Raw genomic sequence first — 21,291 nt, 5'->3', positions numbered from 1 at the left:
TTCTTTTTGATAAATGTTGTAATTGCTCTGAAAGCAACATGCACACAAATACTAGAGTCAATGTTTCAATAACAGATTATGCAGTTAGTGAATAAGTATAAGCATTTTCTGCACACAATCTGTTAACATGGGATGTCTCTGCACATTTAAGTGCCTTCTTACATTTTCTGGATCTTCCGAAATCTGCCTCTTTCGCTATTAGTAAAATTAAAACACAAATAAACAAAAAATATTTCACCTGCAGACTTAGCACTTGATCATTCCAACATAAACAACAGGATACACTTCATTATCTTGAATTCAGCTTAAATTCTTGAAGCTATGCTGCTTGACAAACCAGTCTTTACAATGGTTTGCCATGACCAACAAAAAATAAAAAACTGAAAGTTTCCATGGACTAAACAATAAAAGGAGCATTCTATGGAGAGTCTAGATAGGTATCTTAAAATGAATGGAAGACTAAAATAAAAGAAATGTTATATGAAATGAATCATTTCCATAAGGCTAGCACTTTAATCATAAATGGTTCACAGGGATATGTGTCAATTAATTTGGTTGTTTCTAGTATTTTTCTGATTTAAACAACAGTAGAGTAGAACTAAAATATCTTGCTTTTTAATTTGACATTTGGAGTTAAAATTGGCAGTGTTCAAATAGTTGACAGTAAGGCTTCATCAGATGTTTCCTAATCTGACTGCATAATTACAAACCATTATTTATGCACACCTAAATGGCTGTTTAGATTGCGTATACAATGGATCTCCAGAGAGAACATTCTTCTGTTAATAAATCTTACCTAAGGAAAGTACATGAATAATTCAAAAAACCTAGGCCAAGTCAAATGGGCTGCCTTGCCTTCAATACTCATTTTCAAACATATAAATACCTAATTGTCAGTTTCATAATTTTAAGATTATATTTTTTTGGTGCTTACTTTTAAGCCATCGAAGAAACATCAGTAAGGTATAATATATCATAATAAAAATATTTTTTAAATTGAGTTTTCTGTGAATTGAATTATTCTAAACAAATATGGCCATTCCATAGTAAAACCCTTCCTATAACTGAATTATGGGTGTGACCGTGCAGTTTCAGGACTGTTAGCTTAATCAAGAACTGCAGAAATGGGAAGCACTTCCATGTGCTTTGCATACATTTGGAACCACTACTGCATCAATTAATCATTCCTGCCTTTGTCTTCTGAAGAACAGCATAATTAAGAGGAACTGATTGCATTTCGCTGTCTTACTACATATCCTGTTTACAAAGCTGGAGATATTTTACCTCTAGGTCTCCTTTGGTAATGGATTCTTCTTCCACTCGGAACTGAAGATCTTCAACCTTCCTGTGGGGACAGTTGATTAAAATTCAGATAACTTTGAAGGAAAATGCATTCCAGCTCACTTTTCCACAGACAATGGACAGCAAAGCACCAGAAACATGACAACAGCAGAATAATTTTACAAAGAACACTGAAGAGGAGGAAAACTGTTGTCATTAAAGCACAACTTTAAAGAAGCAGTATTCCTACAGCTCTATGAAAAAGGTATTTCATTGCAGTTTCTGATGAGTTAGAAAACCTCTACATCAGCACTATTTCTTTCACCCCCTCATCCTTCTGCACACATTCCACATGTTCTATCAGATAAGAAAACAGAAAGTTAGGAAACATCCAAGATTCCTGAGAGCCTTCCAGGTGTGTGCTGGACCACTGCATCAAAACTATCACAGACAAACATGTGCTGGCTGTAAGGATGGACTGCAAGATGCAGGCTGAAAATACCTGCAAAAGCACAGATACAGCTTGCCTTGCCCATACAGGAGTTTTAGAATGAGAATCACACCATCAAATGTAGAAGTGCTAAGCTGGTATTTGAACTGAAATAAATGTTTTTTAAAGTTACTTCTTCCTTCCCCAAGTCTGGCATACCCCAATGAACAAGGGGACAGATCTCCTCCTTTAAACACAGTAAGATGTGGCAAAGGAATTGACAAAGATGCCTTCTTTCCTTTGAACTGTGCACACTGCTGGTGCATGGAGCTTGGCTGACCAATGTAGAAATCATTGCATCAACGTGTGATACAAGGGACAGACGACTAAAACAAAAGGACAATTACAACTTACTATATTCATGGAAGTGGGTATCACCCCTGTGCTATGGGAAACAGAGGACTCAAGATCATTTGACTAAACGTTACTGCTGAGACTGACTCGAATACACATTACAGAGCTTTCAAAGTAAACACACCTAGAGTGACTAGGAGGAAGGAGAAATATTGCTCTGCTGAAGCCATGAACTGGCTATAAAACGTCACTTCAGCTAATGGGTCGCAGGCATACACAGCACTGTTATGCTGCCTAGCAACACACTGAAGGTGAGCTCAAGGCCATGGAGGACTGCGGAAAAACAGACCCCCCCCAGCCTGGCATCCAGTGAGAAGAGGTTCACAGCCAAGCTAACGGAGGTGCTGCAAAGCTTTTAAAAATTGTTATTACTTAAAATTAAATATTAAGAAAAAAATCCACAAAATAAAACAACAAAAAACCCACACTGCATCATTTTGTAGAGGTCATAAAAGTAATTCCATACCCAACTCGACTATTTTGAAAATTCAGTGCAAGCAGGTCCAACAAAAAGGAAGCGTGCAAACTGTCAGGGAACTGCCCAGGTTTAACGCTGCACGTTCTCCTCTGTGTGTCCTAGTTCTAGGGAGGCCTTTCAGAGAGGCTGACATTGCAGGGGAGAACACCAGTCTACAGAGCAGGTTCACAATGGGTTTGGTTTCTAAACGGAGTTTAGCTTTTCAAAAGCACGCGGAATGCATCAAAACAATGCACCAGATCATTTCCTCAAGCAGTTTTGTACATCTACTTGATAATATCAATTCTTTTCCTCAAATCGTTAAGAACATCAATTAGAAAAGACACTAAAATTGAGGGCTTTGATGATTTCCTGTAAGCTACAGACTCGGTGTGGAAGCACATGAAAAGTTATAAGTTATTCACAAGAGCACTAAACTGTAAATTCCTAATCCAGCACTGGCAGGAAACGGGATTAAGAAAATTTTCACTTTGAAGAAGTGTTTCAGAAAGATGAGGCATGATCCATTTGTACCTTATAAAAGTAGGAACAAAATCCATTGCAACTGAAGGCCATACTAGAAGGAATAAGTTCCATGAAATCCATCTTCCAACAACAGTTACAGCCTCTAAACAAGTCCACTTGGCTTGTTACACAACCAATGCCAGCTACCAAATCTGAGTGGATGTTCAGCCACCAAAAAAATCCCCTCTACCAGCTGTAATTCATCACAGTACAATTTTCTTTGGGTTTCTTCCCTCATCGAATTTAAGAATTTATTTTTAATATTAACTTCAATGAGCAGAAATATTGTTTTATACTATAGCTTCTCATATCTGTATTATTTAAGATTTGTTTCACATTTGCAAGTCACAAAGCATTTACTTTTAATGCAAAGTTTGTTTTATTAACAGCTACAGTAATGAAGACAGTTTCGGGTTACCTTTTCTCTTCCTCGAGCTGATTGAGAAGCTCCACTTTCTCCCTATCAGCAGCCTCCACCATAGCTCGCAGCTGGTCCATTTTTGCTTCCATCTCCAGTACATGCTAATCATCAGGAATAAGAACAAAATCTAAGACAAACATGATATGATTTCTTTTTGCAAGTTATGTTTTTATACCTCAGTAATCACAGAGTGGTAAAGGGACGAACGAAGAGGCAGGAATGTGATACTCAAAAGATGCACATAACAAAAGAAAACATCGCTCACTGAGATGTGGAGAAAGGTTTAACCAACATTTGTTAAATGTTACAGGTTGGCTCTTATCAAGCCAAAGCTCCCACACAAAAGATCTCACAGGTTTAGAACATCGCTCTTACTCTCGGACCTTTTCAATTAGAAAACGCGATTTGGGGAATGAAGTCAATTGTTTCACAGTCTGTGTTTTAAGAACAGCAGCTTTGCTCTTACCCGGTCGTGTCCATCTCGAACAAGTGCTAATTCCTGCTCTATTTCCCCCACGTGACTGGTTGCTTTTGCAACTTCTGCCCTCTCCAGGTCCCTTTCTGCCAGGAGCTGCTCAATATGCTGCTGCTTCTCTTTCAGTGCCTCCTGCAGGGCTGTGGTACCAGAAATCTTTCTTGCATACCGGGAGGATGTTTCTGTCAACTTCACAAAGCAAGGACATTAAAAACTGTTCTTTATCAAGTGAAAACCAGGGATGTCTCCAAGACTCTACAAACATTAGGGTTAGAGAAACAACTGTTTTCTGTAACCTATCATAATTTCTCCTTTAAGTATTTTCACAATTAAGTATATAATTAAAGGGTTGTCGGTTTTTTGTTGGTTTTTTTTTTTTTTTTTTTGCTTCACCTTAAATTACTTGTTTTGGGAATTTAACAATAGCCATACCTATGTATTAAGTTTGTTTTGTAGCAATCAGCAGGCAGCACATAGGAGACAGAAGGACTGAGGCGAAAACCAAAGGCTGGCCTCAGTCTGAGGCAGGTTTGGTAGACGCACACAGAGACAAATCCATTAGCTTTCTATGAAGTTTTTTTGCATTAAAAAAAGATAGGCATCTTTACAGCAAGTAAATAACATTGCCCTTCTCGTTACCAAGTCATTATCTTGGGTCAACAGCAACAGTATAACATTTCCAAATGCTCTATTAAAAGCTTTTGGGAATCCAACTAGCATTCTGTGCCTCTACTATGGCAACAAGACATTCAGGGTCAAGGCGTTTACCTTGACTTAAAAAGCTAGCTTCACAGCTAATACCTCCTGAAGTACATTGGTATCTGATTAAAACACTCATTTCTATCCTTGTAATTAAGGTTCTTCTGGAAAAAAAAACAAAACTGAAGGATTAAATGTTAAGAGTATAGCTATAAATGAATTAATCTGTAGAACTACAGCTAGGATGAACCTGAATGGCCCCAAACATGCAAGAGGCAGAGGGCACAACACAGCATAAAGTAAGTATACTGAAGACATTCACAGTGTGACTATTCTCTTGTTGCTGACACAATCAGTATACTGTACTGATATCACAGCATACTGAATAAAATGTGAAGGTCCATGTTAAGGCTTTACTGTCAGCCCACAAATGGCCACAAGCATCCATTCCTGCAGCCTGAGGTAGTACTGAGCTCAACAGGTTCAAACTAGGGGGCACTCTGTAGCTAGGAGTACAATTTCCAGACTGGATTAAGTTATAAAGTCCCTCCATTTGTGCCAAATAAAAATCTGTGTGCTTGCTGTGATGAGGTATTAACCCCACTGCCCTGACCAACTGCTGACCTCTGCTCACTCATAATCTGCTTCAGTTTTGAAGGACTGTGGTACATCACCTCTGTCCTGTACCTGATGGTAGTGGAGCAGTATGTCAGACAACCAGATACAGACCACTGGGAGTCAGTGATCTCCTTCCAGTCAGATGTACTTATGCACACTGATTTAGGGAAAAAAAAAATATATCTAGGGTGGCTGTAGAAAAAAAACCACAATTATTTCTATGCTTTTAATTGCCTTGAAAGAGAGGCTTAAATTCAGCTTTCCCAGAACATCACCATTTTACTGCTGTAACCCAAGATTAGGACATTTATGTAACAGTAACTTAAAAAGAACCCATAGTAAGTGTATTAGGTGGAATTAGAGTGTTAGAATTCACCCAAGCAACTGAACTTTGCAAAATCTCGCCCAGATGAATTCAAGGGATTAAAAACCAAATCAAAAAGAAAGAGGCTTCTTGTCAGCAAAGACTTGATAATTGCTACTTCTGTATTTCCCAGCTGACTCATCTCTTTAACAGCAAAAGAAGGCCTTTTACATTTTGAAAATTTGAAGATTTCCTCAATGAAACAAGTTATGCTATGGGAGCTTTAGTGCATAGCAGATCCTCAAATACAAACCCCATATGACAGAGGCAGTGCTAGGAAAAATGGATTGCTAAATGCAGATTTCAGTCATAGAACACTGATGCCTTGTTGGCATCACAAGCCCCTTTCTTATTGCAATAACTCAGTTAGCCCAAATTAACTGTGTGAGCTTAAATATTCAAATACTCAGCTACTCTTCAGGGCTAGCTAAGATTTTCTTCCTTCATGCATGCTTTGAATGAAAAAGAGCACAATTAAATGCATACTGTACTCTCTCCAAGATGTGTTCTATCCTCAATTTATGCAAGACCACAGGCCAAGTGCCACGTGGATTCCTGCTTGGGAATGTAAAGCATGCAATAGAAAAAGAAGCTTACTAGTCCTGTACGGCTCGGCTTGCTGCTTACTGAAGATGCCACAGAACTGAGAGAACTCAGGGAAGATGCACTTGGGCTTCGTTTCAGGGCTGCAGGAGTCGCAACCACTTTTCGCACCGTTGTCTTTGCTTTTGCCGGTGTAGTCGATGGGAATCCAATCTTTGTAACTTTGTGGACAGGAGCAAACAAACCATATTTTGGCTGACACTGAAAGTACCTTTAAAAAAATAAAGCAAACAGGTCAGAGTGCTAATTTAACTTCTGGGTTTCCATGTACACAATCTGGCTTCACAAAGACTTCTGTTCAGTAGTGTACCAGTAATAAAGGAAAAGGTAACAGCTGCTGACAGCCTCATCTATATTAAGTTGCAATTTTGTGTGGTTTTTTTTTTAGCAAACCAAAAAACCAGTGGAATTGGTAAAGGGCTCTGATAGGCTGCAACAACACTCTCACAGAGCATTTCAGAAATGCAACAGGAAGAACCCCTTTCGCGCTCAGTTTCCTACAAATTCCATTCAGATTTGAACTTTAACACGCACATCCTTTCTCTGAGCTGCCAGCTAAGAAGGTGAGAACAGAGTTAAAAATAAAATCAGGCTATAATTAAATTAATAAGCTATATATTTCACTGGATATATGCATATTTGATTATAGAGAACATACAAACAAAAGGCATCTAAAATTTGAAGCTGTGATCATCCATGATAAACTGTCTTTATAAAGGGCAGCTCCTTGTACCAAGTGAGAAATAAAGGTCACTTGTGATAAGAATTAATGCTTTCTGAAAGCATCTGTGTGGTTACCAGTCTTTAAAATGAGGCTGTGGCAGCTTTCAGTTCATGTAATGTGTGACAATTTCCCTTAAATCCAGCTTTTAGACATCTAGAGGTATTTTCTTAACTGAGAATTCACTCCAAGATGAAGAACCAAGCAGAAGTTCAAAAAGCAGGAAATTGTGATTTCCATTATCAATCTACGAATAAAGCTCATGTGGATATTAGGAGAGATCAACTGTTCCTGTAAATGTGGGGTTGATGCAGACTTTCAGAGAGGTGCAGTTGTCACAAAATTTAAATCAGTGTGTAAGGATCCCCCTCCTACCACTGCAGTCAGGTTCACAGCCTAACTACTGCTGATGGAAAGTTACATGTAAAACACTACAAAAAGAACATGATGAAACATAGAAACACGAGATCTTGGAGGTGGCTGCTATCTGATGATAAACTAACCTTGTTCCAGCAACAGCTCCATCATTCTTTCCCAGAGGTTCATCCAGCTCTACTCCACACCATTCTCCTTTAGCAAAGTCAGTTTCTCCCAAGAAACGCACAACTCCAGCTTTTGTTCCACCCACCTGAAACAAGAAGGCACACAACCATTTTTAATGCATTATAAGTGAAACACACAATCCAGTGGAAAAAACAATCACTACAACCACATTCACAAAGCACATTAATGATGTGACCACTTTTAATTGAAGCTGCATATTCCTTGCCTATAGATTTTGTATTAATACACTGAAGAAATGTGCACAACCAAATTGTCTGGGAAGAGAAAATGAATAGTTCAGAACCTACAAGCATAACTCCCTTGCATTAAGGAGAATTTAAACAGAGCGTAATGCACAGCGTAATTTAAACTGACAAAATTGTAGGTGTTGATTTAAACAGCTATTTGAGTTCTCAGGGAGCAGTGGGTTTTTTCCCTTTTTTTTTTAACCTTTTTAAATAGAAGATTAGAAATCATTTGTTTCCAAACCTAAAAAACTACGTCTTTACAGCCATTGTGATCATGTTCCTTACAATGTCACTTACAATGTCTGAAAGATACAGCTTTTTATAACTCCCAGGGAAGGGAGGAATTAAATTAGGTGAAGAGAGGAGGAATTAAACAAGGTGTGACTGCCACTTGCCAAGAAAGGCAACAAGCCAGACCTGCAGGACACTTGCAGGTCAGAATGCCAATATGCTGTGCCCCATTTGTGAGCAAATCTGTTCAGCCTGTATCTAGCATTATGAAAACAGGCAAATGTTGGTGAAAACTCTCTTTTCAAGAGAGTCTGGATTCAACATGGATGTTTTCAGGGTCATTGCTTTTTTTTACTTGTATTTTCCAGCACATGTTATGTGATGAGGAATATATTTTGCAGCCTTGACAGAAAGCTTGGATGTAACCTGCTAACACAAAGGCTGCATTTTTCCTTTCTCTATGCATTAAAAAGTATATTAGGGTTTTGACATTGTATTTCTTGGGGGGAGCTTCCCAGCATAACTAGAGAGCTGCATGCTTCTTGTACCATAAATTAAGATGCACAATCACAGTAACTAGGTAAGTCATATTAATACATTTGGGAAGTGTTCACACAATAGGTTAACTGTGAGGAAACTGGAAATGGAGTATATTATCTTGCTTGAAAGCACCAAGTGTCCTCAAAGTACCACATCAGTGCCCAGCACATGACACATTTGTGCTCTAGCTTCTAACTCATCAGCTTCCCAGAGCTGACAGCTCTGCTGGCAATTCAAGGCTTCAGCTGATGAGTAGAAAATCCTAATCCACACAGTTAAAACCTCAGAAAACCAAGGAAGAACAATTAACCCTTTTGACATTACTAAAAGGGGAAAGCAGATAGATTTCTTTCCTCCCTGTATAATGCAGCAGTTCCCTTTTCTTGTCTCATCAGAAAGAGTCTCGAAACAAGGTTTAATCTGCAAGTCACCTTTACGTTTTACTGGAACAAATTATTCTTTCTGAGAGAGTAAAAACACACAGTTTGCAGTCATTGTGACTCAGCCTAATACAGTAACTAGTAGAATGTTTGGTATCTGGTGCTCTTGGCAAAGAACAAACAAACTTCCCCTCTAAGGAAAAAGGAGTACTGCTTTAGTGACAGAGGATCACGACAACCAGAACAGACCCATGGAGCCCAGACCTCTACGTCCCTGTGGCACAGAACAAGAAAGAAGATTCAACATCATTAACAGTACTTTCTTGGAAGAACTACTCCTGAAATCCACAAATATTTATCCACTCATATACAAAACTTTTTCTAGAGGTTAAATAACACAAACAGAAGTACAAAATACACAACAAATAAATATAAAACATCAAAATAAAATTTAACTGAGCAGCAGGAGGGAAAAATTTGCATGTGTCTGTGCTTTCAGTGCTGTATCAGTATCACTGTCTGTGCTACCAGTCCCAACAGTCTCCACGTTGTCCTTATACATATTCCTTTTCTAGAAACTTCTGGTGTTTTTGTGTTTTTAAGAACATCTGGATGCCATCTTCGGATGAAAAGGAAGACTGGTGTGCTGTGCATGTGGTATTTCCCTTGTCAAACCTGCAGTTTTCTGCCTGAATAAAGTGAGTTAAATCAACAGAGGTAGTAAAGAACTCATTAAAGAAAGGAGGCAGGAAAACCAAAACAATAGCCCAGATAAGAAGTGTCCCCTGGAAGAACAGGCAGGTCTGCAGTAATACAGAAGGACTCCTCAGGAACTGCTAGCTGGCCAAGGATTCCTACTGGGGTCTTGTAGGAGGTCAGCTACAAAAATAAATACAAACCCACCACCTTCCCTTAACAAGGTGTGTGGGGTGTGCAAGACAAAGCTCTCTGAAGCACGCTGCATGCAGAGACTCACAGAGACAGGAAAGCTGCTGGGAGCTGTGCTGCCAGCTCAGGCTGTAAGTGAATCCCTCACTACGCAGAGCTGCTGCCAGTAAAACACTGGTTAGCCCTTGGTGTGGAATATGCACTCCTTTCTGTTCCACACCTTAGTCCTGCTCATTGCCACTCTCAATAAAATAATGCATGGTATTTCTGTCAGTTGCAAAGCATCCAAATCACTAACCAGGAGATGGTCTCGAAGCAAAGCTCCTGTCTCATCCCATCCTATCCCACCCCATCCCTGCCTCACAGTGTGTGCCTGGGACCACAGCCCACTGCCCGGTGGGAGGGAGAAAACAGAGGAATTCACAACCCAGGAACATATGGGGACACACAACGTGAGATCCCAGGAGAAACAGCAATGTGACTATGCTTGTAACCATGGCACCGGGCTTATTTTTAAACAAGATTTAAGGAAGAATGCCAAAGAATTTGTTTTTTTTCCCAAAGCCAGTCAAGCTTCCCCGAATAACCAGCTACTACATTTCTGGCTTCTGCAAGTACTGAAGTGCTTATCCTTACCAACAGCAGCAGCCACAGCACGCTGTGGCAGTAAAGAGCTAATAGCATTGACGACACTCTAGATCTGCAGTTCTGCTCTGTTCTAAAAGCTCTGGTTTCAGATACAAGGTCAGCACCCCTCGCTGCAGACCCCTGGGTCTGCTGAAGACTTCCAGCCACTCACAGACCTCTGCCTCAAACAACAGATTTGCCTCCAGCTGCAATTAAGCACTCTGCATGTAATGCCACAACTGCTTGGAAAGCATCTAAGAGGACCATCGCTGATTTCCTTGGCAGAACAATGTGAGGTGCTACAGTAAGATACAAGAAGGTAAAGGCTTTCTATGCTCAAAATTTGCTGTACACAAACAGACTTATACACAGTGCTCTGTATATTCCAATATGGAAAAAGAGAACTGTTATTTACACAGTTCAAAGTGAAGCTGCTAAAGATTATAGCAAAAAATAGAAAAAAAATAAATAAGACGTCACAGTTGCCAGTATCTACTTCTTAGCATTGCATGAAGGACTGAAAAAGCCCCCCACTAACAGGTTCTAAAAGTTATATGAAAAAATGAGGCACCATTACCATAAAGACAGTTTTCCATGACCTTCATTTATGCCAAGGTGGGTCATTAAATAATACTTTAAAAATGTATTTGTTTAGATCAGTTTTCACACCCAAGATAGTCAAGCCATGAAATGTAAAGCAGTAACACCTGAGAGTACTTAGGTTAGGCTACTGGCCATTGTGAGGTGAAGAAATTTGCTTGGAATTTACTTTTATTATTCCAAACACATGGGAAAAGCGATTGAGTTCCATTTATCACTTTGTAACTAGGCTTACATTAATTTGCTGCAATGCAAAGTGAAGTAATAGAACAGGTTTGTAAACTTGAGGCTGTTAATAACTTCAAAAACTTTCTGATGAAAGCATGTTGGGACCAGCAAGTCAGACTTCGTGAGAGTGTCTGAAGAGCTGCATTTCCAAAGACAAGGAAAAGAGAGAAACAAAAAAAAGTCCAGAAAAAAAGAGACTGTCTAAGAAGCGAAACTGATATTAAAACTGTGTGTTTAAATCACTTAGAAGAAAGGATATCTTCTGCCTGAAACTTGGCCTGTGAAATGGTACCACTTACTCATGCCTAAGGACTGATACATGGTGCCTCTCTAAAGAATCATTTTGAAGCAACATCTCTGTTGTGACATAGCCTGGGCATTTCCAGAACCACTCAAACCACAGCGTCTGTGTAACATGGAACACATCCCGACAAACACAGCATACTTGAAAAAAACCTGGATCTTCTGATCAGAATCTTCTTTCTCCTGTTTTCAGAACTTAGAGGAACCAATTCCAGCTGGCAGAAGAAATTGTATTTAACTGATCCTTTCACCTACTCAAGGCCAGAGGAAACCATCAGGTCATCTCCTCTGGCTCTCCTGATCCAGGCTTTTATATTTTACCCACTTATCTCTGTAATTACTGAACTAATGTATGTGTTGATGTTTTTAGATCAGAGCTGATAACCATAAGAAAGGTTCAACTGACAGTCTATTTTCATAGTTAATCACTCCATTATTATAAACATATTTACATTTGAAATAAAACAAATCTGACCGTGGCTTCTAGATGTTGGGTCACACTACAGTTTTATTTGTGAGATTACAGAGCTCTTCTGCAACTGGCACTCACCCTGCAGGAGCGTGTGTTGTAAGCAAGTCACCTCCAGCCTTGCCTTCATAAATGGAGTCCTTCAAACCTGTAGGACCTAGTTCACATGGGTTCTCTGACACGCAAAAGATCTGTGAAAGCACAGTGCAGCTCCAAAACCTGTGGTATACGCTATCTGTCTTCTACTTAGTTATCTGTTTGCATATAATTTAAAAGGAGTTACCTTGGAAACCTCTACTTTTCTATCAAATTTGGCCACAGACAGCCAACAAGTTCAAAATCAAGGCCAAGGCAGACAGAGTTAATGCGCAATAAGACACAGAGACGTGGTGTTATCACACAACCCTTCACTGCCAGAAGAAACTAATTCAGTAATTAAATATGATCTGCTATTGAGGCTCAATTCCTGCAGTCAGTTGATTCACAAAGGAAGCAATATAAAAACCTAACAGCAACCTCACACTCCGAAAGCCACATGTGAATTTGTCATCACAAAAAAAGCAAAGGCCGAGGCTAAGTAAGTAAAGAAATCAACTGTCCCCTCGCCCATCCTGTGTTGAAATGAGCAAGGACAACGTGTTCCTGGCTATCACTCCATCTGGGAGGCTGAGGGCGGGGAAGGGAGACAAGGTCCAACACAGAGACTGCACGAACAAACCATTAACAAAGAGGGTGGGATCTCACCTATTGCAGCCATTTTATCACAATAACTGACGTCCAGTGTAATGTTAAAAAGGAACTGCCAAAACAACGGGACTTATAATTAGCCACCGACTGCACTTTGCTGCAACAAAACGAATTTAACATCTTACTTATCCACAAGCAGGCAGGCAGGTAATGAATGTCCTGAAAAATGCTGAAGTGCAACACTAAAAGAAAGGTGCAGATTATACAGAGAAAAACCACCAGGACAATGACATACAAATTCTATGAATATTCTCTATCCCACAGCCATGTTCTCAAAAATGTATTTTACTCAGCAGCAACCACTCCACAAATCTACATTATAGTCTCAGTCTCTAAAATACCCTGTCTAACTGTACATACACAAATATGAGGATCACTTCTATTCTTACCATAACAAAGCCATCAGAATAGCTCAGAGTCAGCTCAAGGATAAAGGGAAAGCTGGCTGAGCAGTCAGGCACTGCGATACATTTGCAATTACAATGCATTGGCATACCTTTGCAATTACAACAACTGAGGCTCAGGAGGGGACAGCCACAGCAGAGCACACAGCCACTGCATGTCCTCCACTTCCAAACCTTTCTTCCTTTTCTATCCCCATTTGCATCGTGGCATTCAGAATGCTACAGAAACTAGAAAACTGAGAACTTAAAAATACCACACTGACAATGCAGGAAGTCTTTCTAAAGGGAGAAACCTCTCTCTCCATGAGAAATTCCCTTCAGTCTTGAAAGAGTGGTTTTAAGAGTGCTGGCATTTAATCACTTGACAGACTTACGTCATGTTTACTTGAAGATAAGTTATACGGGTTGAAACAAATCTGACAATAATCTGCTTCAGTCTCCGCCTATTGCAGCACTGAAGAACTTGGTAAAAAAAATAGCACAAGTAATTTACACGGCACGCTGCAAAACAGAGACAATAAAAATAAATTAGGCATTATTCATGCACTGATAGTAACTTAGCAAAAAGGCCGCATCAGCATACGCCTGTAAATCTGGTTTGCAACCTTCTGTGAACATATGGATGGAGGCCCAAGTTACAGCTTTTCAGCTCAGCTCAGAAGCATCAGACTGGCAGAGCACGATGAAGCTCTAACTGGTTAAATGAATGAAAGCACTTTAATCCCTTGAGAAGGCTAAGGCCCCTTAGGTTGATAAGATTTTTATTTATTTATTTATAAATACAGCATCTGCTCCCCCCAGGAAATAGCCTAAGATGCTCTCAAAGCCTCTTTAACCTTCAACAGGCACAACAACTGTCATACAAAGCAGGTTTCCCCATTTTCTTTCAACAAATTGGGTTTTGGTTTTATCTGTTTGTTTGTTTAAACCAACTTTGCATCGGGCTGGTAAATAGCAAGTGTTCGCAACGCCTGGGCAAACAGTTTCTCTGGCTGCAACTCAAAGAGGAAACAGAAACCAGCTTAGCCTGGCAGTAATTAGTTTTCTGAATTAGTCTTCAGCCAGACCTATTCCTACCTGCTTTACTACCTGATGACAAGAACTCTTCCGCTGCGCGCGGGAAGAGAAGGAAGACAAGAGAGATCACTTTCTGCATAAGAATTGTTATTTATATTAGCTTTACAATGCTGAAACTGTAGCCTAGCTTTCAGTAGGCAAATGGCCTACAGTTATGTTAAACTTGGCACTCTTTTGTCAAGAACCAGTAACAGCCAGCCTGCACAGTGCAGGAAGCACAGACTTCTCCACCAACATTTCCTACTTTACAGCAAACCCCAAGTATGGGATCGGGCTGCTCAGAGTCAATGTTCTCTCTCTAACCACTAAATCATATCCAGATTCCAGAATGTACTTCAGCTGTTAAGAATGGAAATTATGGTTAAGACAGAGCTATTTGATTACTCTCTGCACTAATGACTTTTCCTTTGGTTCAGCTATTTTTTCAGGAAAAGTTACACATCAATGAAAAGTTGAATAAGAACAAATCACAAATCAGAATGCACAATTCTTTTTAGCACGTATCTCATCTCCCCGTATTTCCAAAACTCCTACATGTTAATGTGAAGTATTTCATAATACTTATTAGAGAAAGGAAAATTACTGCTCAGCTTTGAGTCAGCCAAGCAATTAAGTATGAGCTTGGTGAATTTAGCTCAGAGATACTGGGATGTGAGGAACAGACTTGTCAGAGATTCCCAAGACAGTTGGGGCTTGCATGCTCTTTTCACCTTGTTGTCTTTGAGGAGTAAATGATAGAAATCTGAAATATGGCTCTTTGTGCTTTGGAATATCCATGTAGAGGTACACTACTTCAGCTTGTGTGTTCACTACATTTTGATTTGCTTTCACTTTGCTTTGACTCCTCTAGAATCTCTGGGAAGAGAACTAAAAAATCACAACTACGAGAATTGCTCCACCATTTTCAAGTTTTCCTTACAAAAAAAAATATGACTATGAAGAACTACATTGATTTAATGGCCTGGAACATGTTCTCTTCAAATTGAGGAGAACAAAAAAAAAAAAGAGAGCTGTAGCTGACTTGCAGCAAATCTACTGCAAGCATTCTTCTGCAGCCACCTGCTCAGTGGACTTACCACACACCTTTAAGCACTGCCTGTTTTGATATTAATTTTTTTTTTAATGTCAGATATCTTAGAAAAAGAAAGCCTGCACAGCAATGCAAAGCTTTCTGCACCTTTTCATCTCCACATCTGCTGCATTGCTCAATGCAACCTAGCATGGAATGCTCTCAGGCATTTGAGAATATGCAGGTGATCATCTCTAAACTTTGTGTGCTTTCTCCCGTGGAATTTCTTTTCTCAGAGCAGCATCTGAATGAGCATCCCATATTGTTTGTGTCACCACTGTTCTTCCTAAAGGTAATGGAATTAAGGACAGATCTTTCAGGATCCTTTTTTGTACCTAAATAATCAGGAATAGAAATGTAACACCAGAAACCTTGTTTATTACTGAATCTATATCACTTTCCCATAGAAGTGGGGGGGGGCTGCACATGTGGGACATGTAGATAATCCTAATTTTCAATGCACGTTGTGACACAATGCAAAAACAACCCTGACAATTTGAACTGAAAAATGTTCCAATAAAGCATAACTGTTGGGAAATGCTGATTTGTCAAGCCTGAAATGCTTTGAACACAGTATTCACAGGATCAACAAGCCTCAGTCAACTTTGTGTTTTTGTAATACAGAAAAGAAGCAATTGTGAGATATATAAATTGGTAAGCAATGCTTCTTTGGCATTTCAGCATTTCTTAGAATATCTTCTTGCTTCTTGATAAGCCAGACTGGGCAGAAAAACACTGAATGATTTAGCTTTGGTTGCTTTAAAGCAACCAAAACCATCAAAAACCAATCAGCTGCTAAGAAAAAATCTGAACAGATCAATTCAAGGTAAGTCTGATTAAAAACATTCTAAAATCAAAGTTGAAGAAAGAAACCCAACAGATTGAAATACTCCAGTGCAACACTCCACACCCTAAGATCACACACAAACATCAACAAAGTTGAGCCACATCTGAAGTCCATTCTAGAATATAATCTTAGCTAATGAGCTGTGTCTTACCCATACATGAATTTGCCCTTGAGGACACACTTTTCCAGTTAAGCATTTTAATAAGACTCCCAAACGAGCTCTTGTCTGTCATGAATTCATTGTTCTGCTGAACTGCAATCCTACTCTGCTGGAGGCTCACTGTTTTCGAGATGCAGTTCCCAGCAGTTGTTTTCCTCGTATCTGTAATCAGCACAGCTAAGAACTTTCACTAAGTATTCAATAGCAGTCAGTCCGAGCTGCAAGAAAGATGAATGTGGGCAGCATTTATTCGTTAGAGATTAGCAACAGCACAGTCAGGCGGCAGCGTGTCTCAGATCCAGGAGCTTGGAGGGGAAGTCCTGTGCTGAGTACAAACACCACCAAGCCTCTCATCTTCTTGTGTAACGTGTTACCTAAAAGTTACTGCTGTCAGTGTAAATGTGAAACAAGTGAGGTGCTGGGAAGTGCTGCAGTTAATCTGAAGAGCTACAAAAAAACAGGAAGGGTTAAAAACCAGTAGACTTGAACCCTGTCCATTTGACACTCATATTCCTGTGCACTTACACAGGCATGTAAATTACAGATATGCATCACTGTCACGCTGTGCTAGGAATTGCCCCAAACCTCAAACTACTACTTGATGACTCAACAGGAAGACTTAAGGCAAACGGGAAGCAGGGAGGAGGAAATACTAAGTTTAATATTTTCTATTTAAAAACCAGAATTTGGGACTTTACTAAAATCAAACTGCGATATGAATGGTGTATCTTCATTCCCACTGCCATTACAAGAAAACACATGCCAGCCCATATAACATTCATACAAACAGAAAAGGTACACAACACAATTACTTAAAAAAAAAATGCTTAAAGCAGCAAAACTTAGCTCCCTTTGCAAAGAATGAAAATGATACATCAGCAGAAGCATTATGGTTCTGAATTTAGGAACAGCAGCCAAGTAACATAACACATCACCAACAGAACACGTAAATCCTGGGTGATCAGTGGCATTATATGACTACTCCTGTTGCTGCCTATCACTACTCGAGAGAACAATCAATTATTGAACTGTTAGCTTTCTAAAGACACAGCCCTGAATAGGGCAGGAGAACTGCATAGAAATCTCTCACAAGCTCAGCTTTTACTTAGCATGTTTGTAATTTTTGCAGTTATGGAAAGGACAAACTACATCCAAGCTAATAAAATCGTTTGGTCTTCAACAAAACACTGGAAAAACATGATAGAATAAACAGTGCCAGATTAACCATTTTGTACTGGTACTGTAAAGATCTCTCTATAATATGCAAAACTGCACGGGGAGAGCATGCCTAGAGGTTTTTTACAAGACTGACCTCGAAAAGACAGAGCATAAATTTACTTTACCTGAACCAAGGAAACAGAGAAGCTCTGAGCGTTAGCAGAAGTTACAACTCCTTAATCAAAAAGCAGACTCAGTAGCAGCGGGGAAATCTTACCAGAACTCGATCTCCAATTTTGAGCTCCTTTTCTCCTTTCTTTAGTGATCCAGCTTCAGACAGATTTGATACAGATCCACTTGCAGTTTTTGAAAGATTGCTAAACTGAGCAGGAGTAGAATGTTCTTTAGCAGCAAGTGGTGATGTTTTCTGTGGAATTCCTGTTGGGGGAAGTGCAGCAGGGGACGCAGACACCGCACTGGCAGTTGATGTGGAGGTTGGTGATGTAGCTCTAGATGCATGAGCTGTCTGAGTACCATTGGCTTCCTCTTCTGTCAGCACTTTTCTTGACAATTTTGATGGTCTTGTAAATATTCCCCTCAAGGGTTCACACTGGAAATAGCGAACTCCAGCCACAGAGCCGTCGTTTTTACCGATTGGTTCGTCTAGAACGATCCCTGCCCATTGTCCTGGAGCAAACTGTGTTTCACCAAGGAACTGAATAAAGCCAGGTTTACTTCCATTGACCCAAACACGCTCTCCAACTCTGAAATCATCCACAAAGTCGTCGTGTGCGTCTGCAGTGGTTGTGCTTGAGGACTTGTCACTGGAAGGTGCCTTTTCTGCTGGAGCTGGAATTGAGCACCATGAGAAAGCAACAAGAATGAAATACACTCGTAATTCAGAAAAGTTGTATCTCGAGACTTTCTGCAATTTGCAAGCTTGTTTTAGGGTATTAAAAGTATTTTACATCTTTAACCAATTCAAAGAATTATCAAATGTTACGTGCAATTATGTTGTCTGAACACTATAGTGCATACTTTTAAACAGTTATTTTAGGGAAAATGTTCAACAACAAAGGTAGGTTTGCTGTACTTGTAGAAGTGTGGTTATCTCAGATAACAACACTGCTAATGTACTTAACACTTACAGCAGATACTTTCCCTCTACCTGTAACATGCTGAAATCTTATCAGTTAGAGAAAGCAGGGATATGCCAGGATCAAAATGGTTTTTCTTGTGTCTTTTTTAATTTTACCCCTATGCTTTCAACAGTGCAGCATTTGAAAAAGTTTGTTTTGAACCAAGATTGCATTCAACTATTGAGATTTTTTTTTTTTGCATGTTAGATCAGAACTACAAGCAGAAATGTTCTAGCATAAATATACAAGGGATGTTGTGGGCTCATAGATTTCACTGCATTTTTTGTTGGAAGATGAATAAGGGAAAAGTTAAGATATGAAATATTCTTTACCAGTTGCAACAGATGCAGGTGCTTTCAGTAACATACTTCCATGCTTGATGGTCTTTGATGGAGCCTTAAGTCCACTTGGTTTTAACATATTCATTTTTCTGTGATACCAGCGTTAACCCTCTTTGTCTACAGCAATTACCTCTTTCCCAACATGGATACAATAGAATTGTCTCTGTCCTCCAACTCTAGGGTAAACCTGTATATAGAAACATATTGACATGAAAGAAAATCAGTATTTTAACTCCTGTATAATATAGAAGTTAATATATAACTCAGTGTAATGAATGCTGCTGCGTTCATCTTGAGCTTTAAACTAAGAGGCTATTTTAAGAAAGAAAAACAAAGTCCTTAACAGCATTACTAACAACATTACGCAGAGATATAACTGCTCTGCGCACTCTACTGCTTTCAGTCACATTTTTCAAGCGTTGCAATATCCCAGCAAAAATAACTTGAGACTAGAAAACTAACTGCAAGAGGGAACAGGGAATGTCAAACAGAGAATGTTAAGCTAAAAGGAACAACGCTTCTAAGAGCTGGAACCAAAAAGCTAAGGGCGATCAGCAGCGCGAGGCAGTGGGAATCGCATGTCTGAGATCACAAGGCATGTTGGCTCACAGTCCCAGCTACACTCTGGGAAGAGGAGGAGGGACGGTTCCCCGTGTGGCCGACTCGGACACCAGCTGTAAGGTTTGCAGGGAACAGTGGCCACAAGGTTTTTGCCACAGAAAGCATCTTCCTTCTGACACAAAAGCTTTAGCAAAGCTTTTTCATCTGTACTGTGAATTCAAAGGGCACGAATCTAAACAAAAACCTGGACGAAAAAGGAAACACGGGCATGGGGCAATAAATTGTTTGCTCAACAGTTTGCTCAGGACATGACAAAGATGAACCACGAAGCAGCTCCCAGCCCTGCCATGCACTCAGCACTTTGGCAGCCACCCCAGAGCTGCCCAGTTGCAGACTGGCCAGAGGCACGGCCAGCAGTGCTGGTGTACACACAGCACACACCATGCATTTCAGGACAAGAGAAACACCGCTCAGAGAAGGGACTGCTGGAAGGCAGCCATACAGACTAAAGAAACAAGACATCCATGTCTTTGATCAGGATAAATTTTCTCTCTCCTCTATTATTAATTACCATTACAGTAATGGTAAAATAGTACGTTAGTGCTCCTAAAAATCAATTCACTGCGAAAAAGTGTCAGTCACACTGCCTTGTGAATCTAAACAGCAAAGTGAAACACTGCTACGGCTATTTCAAGATTGGCTGTGCCAAATTCAAGTCATTTTCCTAACAAGTCTGCAAAAACACTATACTTTAATTAGTATTAATTACCACCTTGGCTGCATGATTTATCTACGGTTTAAGTCATACTCCACAAAAACTCTAAGTAGCACAGGGCAGATTGCTGAACACTTTTTCTAGCAGTGCCAGAAGTATGTCACACACCCATCTGCAGAGCTACGGCTACCAAAGAGACATTTCTTCATCGCTTTTGCAAGATGCATAGCAGTTTACTATTAGCATTTAAGTGAGAGCTCTCACGTTCACAAACATGAAAACAAAGTTGTCTGTCCAAAATCAAAGCAGAGGGATGGACCATAAATGTGAGTAAACTGCAGAAGAATTGATACACACTGTTATACAGAACAGCAGAGGACCACATAAGGTGTCACTCTGGACACAGGACAAGCACTTGGTATCTTCCTTGTACTACACACCTTCCTTCTCTGATAAATTGGAGTGCATCGTATTTTTCTGTATTCTCATCTTTTTTCTCTCCCATACACGTGCAACTCTTCCTTGTGCTGAAGGCCCTATTTCCTGCCTACTGATGCCAGACTCTCCATGCATGCCCGTGTTTTTTTCCTCTACCCATCAAAACCCACATAACAGGGACAAGCCCACACAATAAGGAAGGACAGAAATGCAAGAAATATCAAGGTTAGTTCTTTTCAGTTCAAATACTCCCTTTCTGTTGTCAATGCAGCACTTACATTTATCCCCCGTTTCCTGACACAGCATTCAGCACTGCTCAGTTAGTAACCATTTATATTGTGCATGGAAAAGAATATTAAAAAGAAAAAACAACCACGTTCAAACACCCCCCCAAAACAACATCTTGTCGGTGTCAAGTAAATATTTATTAATACATGTATATAACAAGCCTTTAGGCAACAGAAAGCCAGAGCATTCTAATACTGCATTTCCTGGCTCAGGGTACTAATTCATATTTTAATCCCACTCTCCACATCACGGGTTATGTATCTGCTGTGTCATTTGCCTTTT

The 21,291-nt window shown here is 39.8% G+C and overlaps 1 protein-coding gene across 7 annotated transcripts in view; it reads right to left on the bottom strand.

The window, feature by feature from the left end:
* Positions 1–21,291, bottom strand: part of CLIP1 (CAP-Gly domain containing linker protein 1) — a 62,883-nt gene that overhangs the window by 33,352 nt on the left and 8,240 nt on the right. For 4 of the 7 annotated variants that reach the window (XM_042865345.1, XM_042865349.1, XM_042865347.1 and 1 more), the window contains exons 2-9: positions 18,999–19,194; positions 17,805–18,376; positions 7,512–7,636; positions 6,282–6,498; positions 3,995–4,192; positions 3,526–3,629; positions 1,285–1,345; positions 163–195 (exon numbers count right to left, since the gene is read on the bottom strand). In XM_042865345.1, coding sequence (XP_042721279.1) covers positions 163–195; positions 1,285–1,345; positions 3,526–3,629; positions 3,995–4,192; positions 6,282–6,498; positions 7,512–7,636; positions 17,805–18,376; positions 18,999–19,092 — 1,404 coding nt within the window. In that variant the 5' untranslated portion in view covers positions 19,093–19,194. The remainder of the gene's footprint in view (positions 1–162; positions 196–1,284; positions 1,346–3,525; positions 3,630–3,994; positions 4,193–6,281; positions 6,499–7,511; positions 7,637–17,804; positions 18,377–18,998; positions 19,195–21,291) is intronic. The other 3 variants (XM_042865350.1, XM_042865348.1, XM_042865351.1) reach the window with 1 other exon arrangement.

Source organism: Lagopus leucura, unplaced genomic scaffold (assembly GCF_019238085.1).
Source record: "Lagopus leucura isolate 7727_CA_CO unplaced genomic scaffold, USGS_WTPT01 Super-Scaffold_806, whole genome shotgun sequence".
Taxonomy (NCBI): domain Eukaryota; kingdom Metazoa; phylum Chordata; class Aves; order Galliformes; family Phasianidae; genus Lagopus; species Lagopus leucura.
Note: the sequence above shows the minus strand (reverse complement) of the source record. Positions and strands in the feature narration are given on the sequence as shown.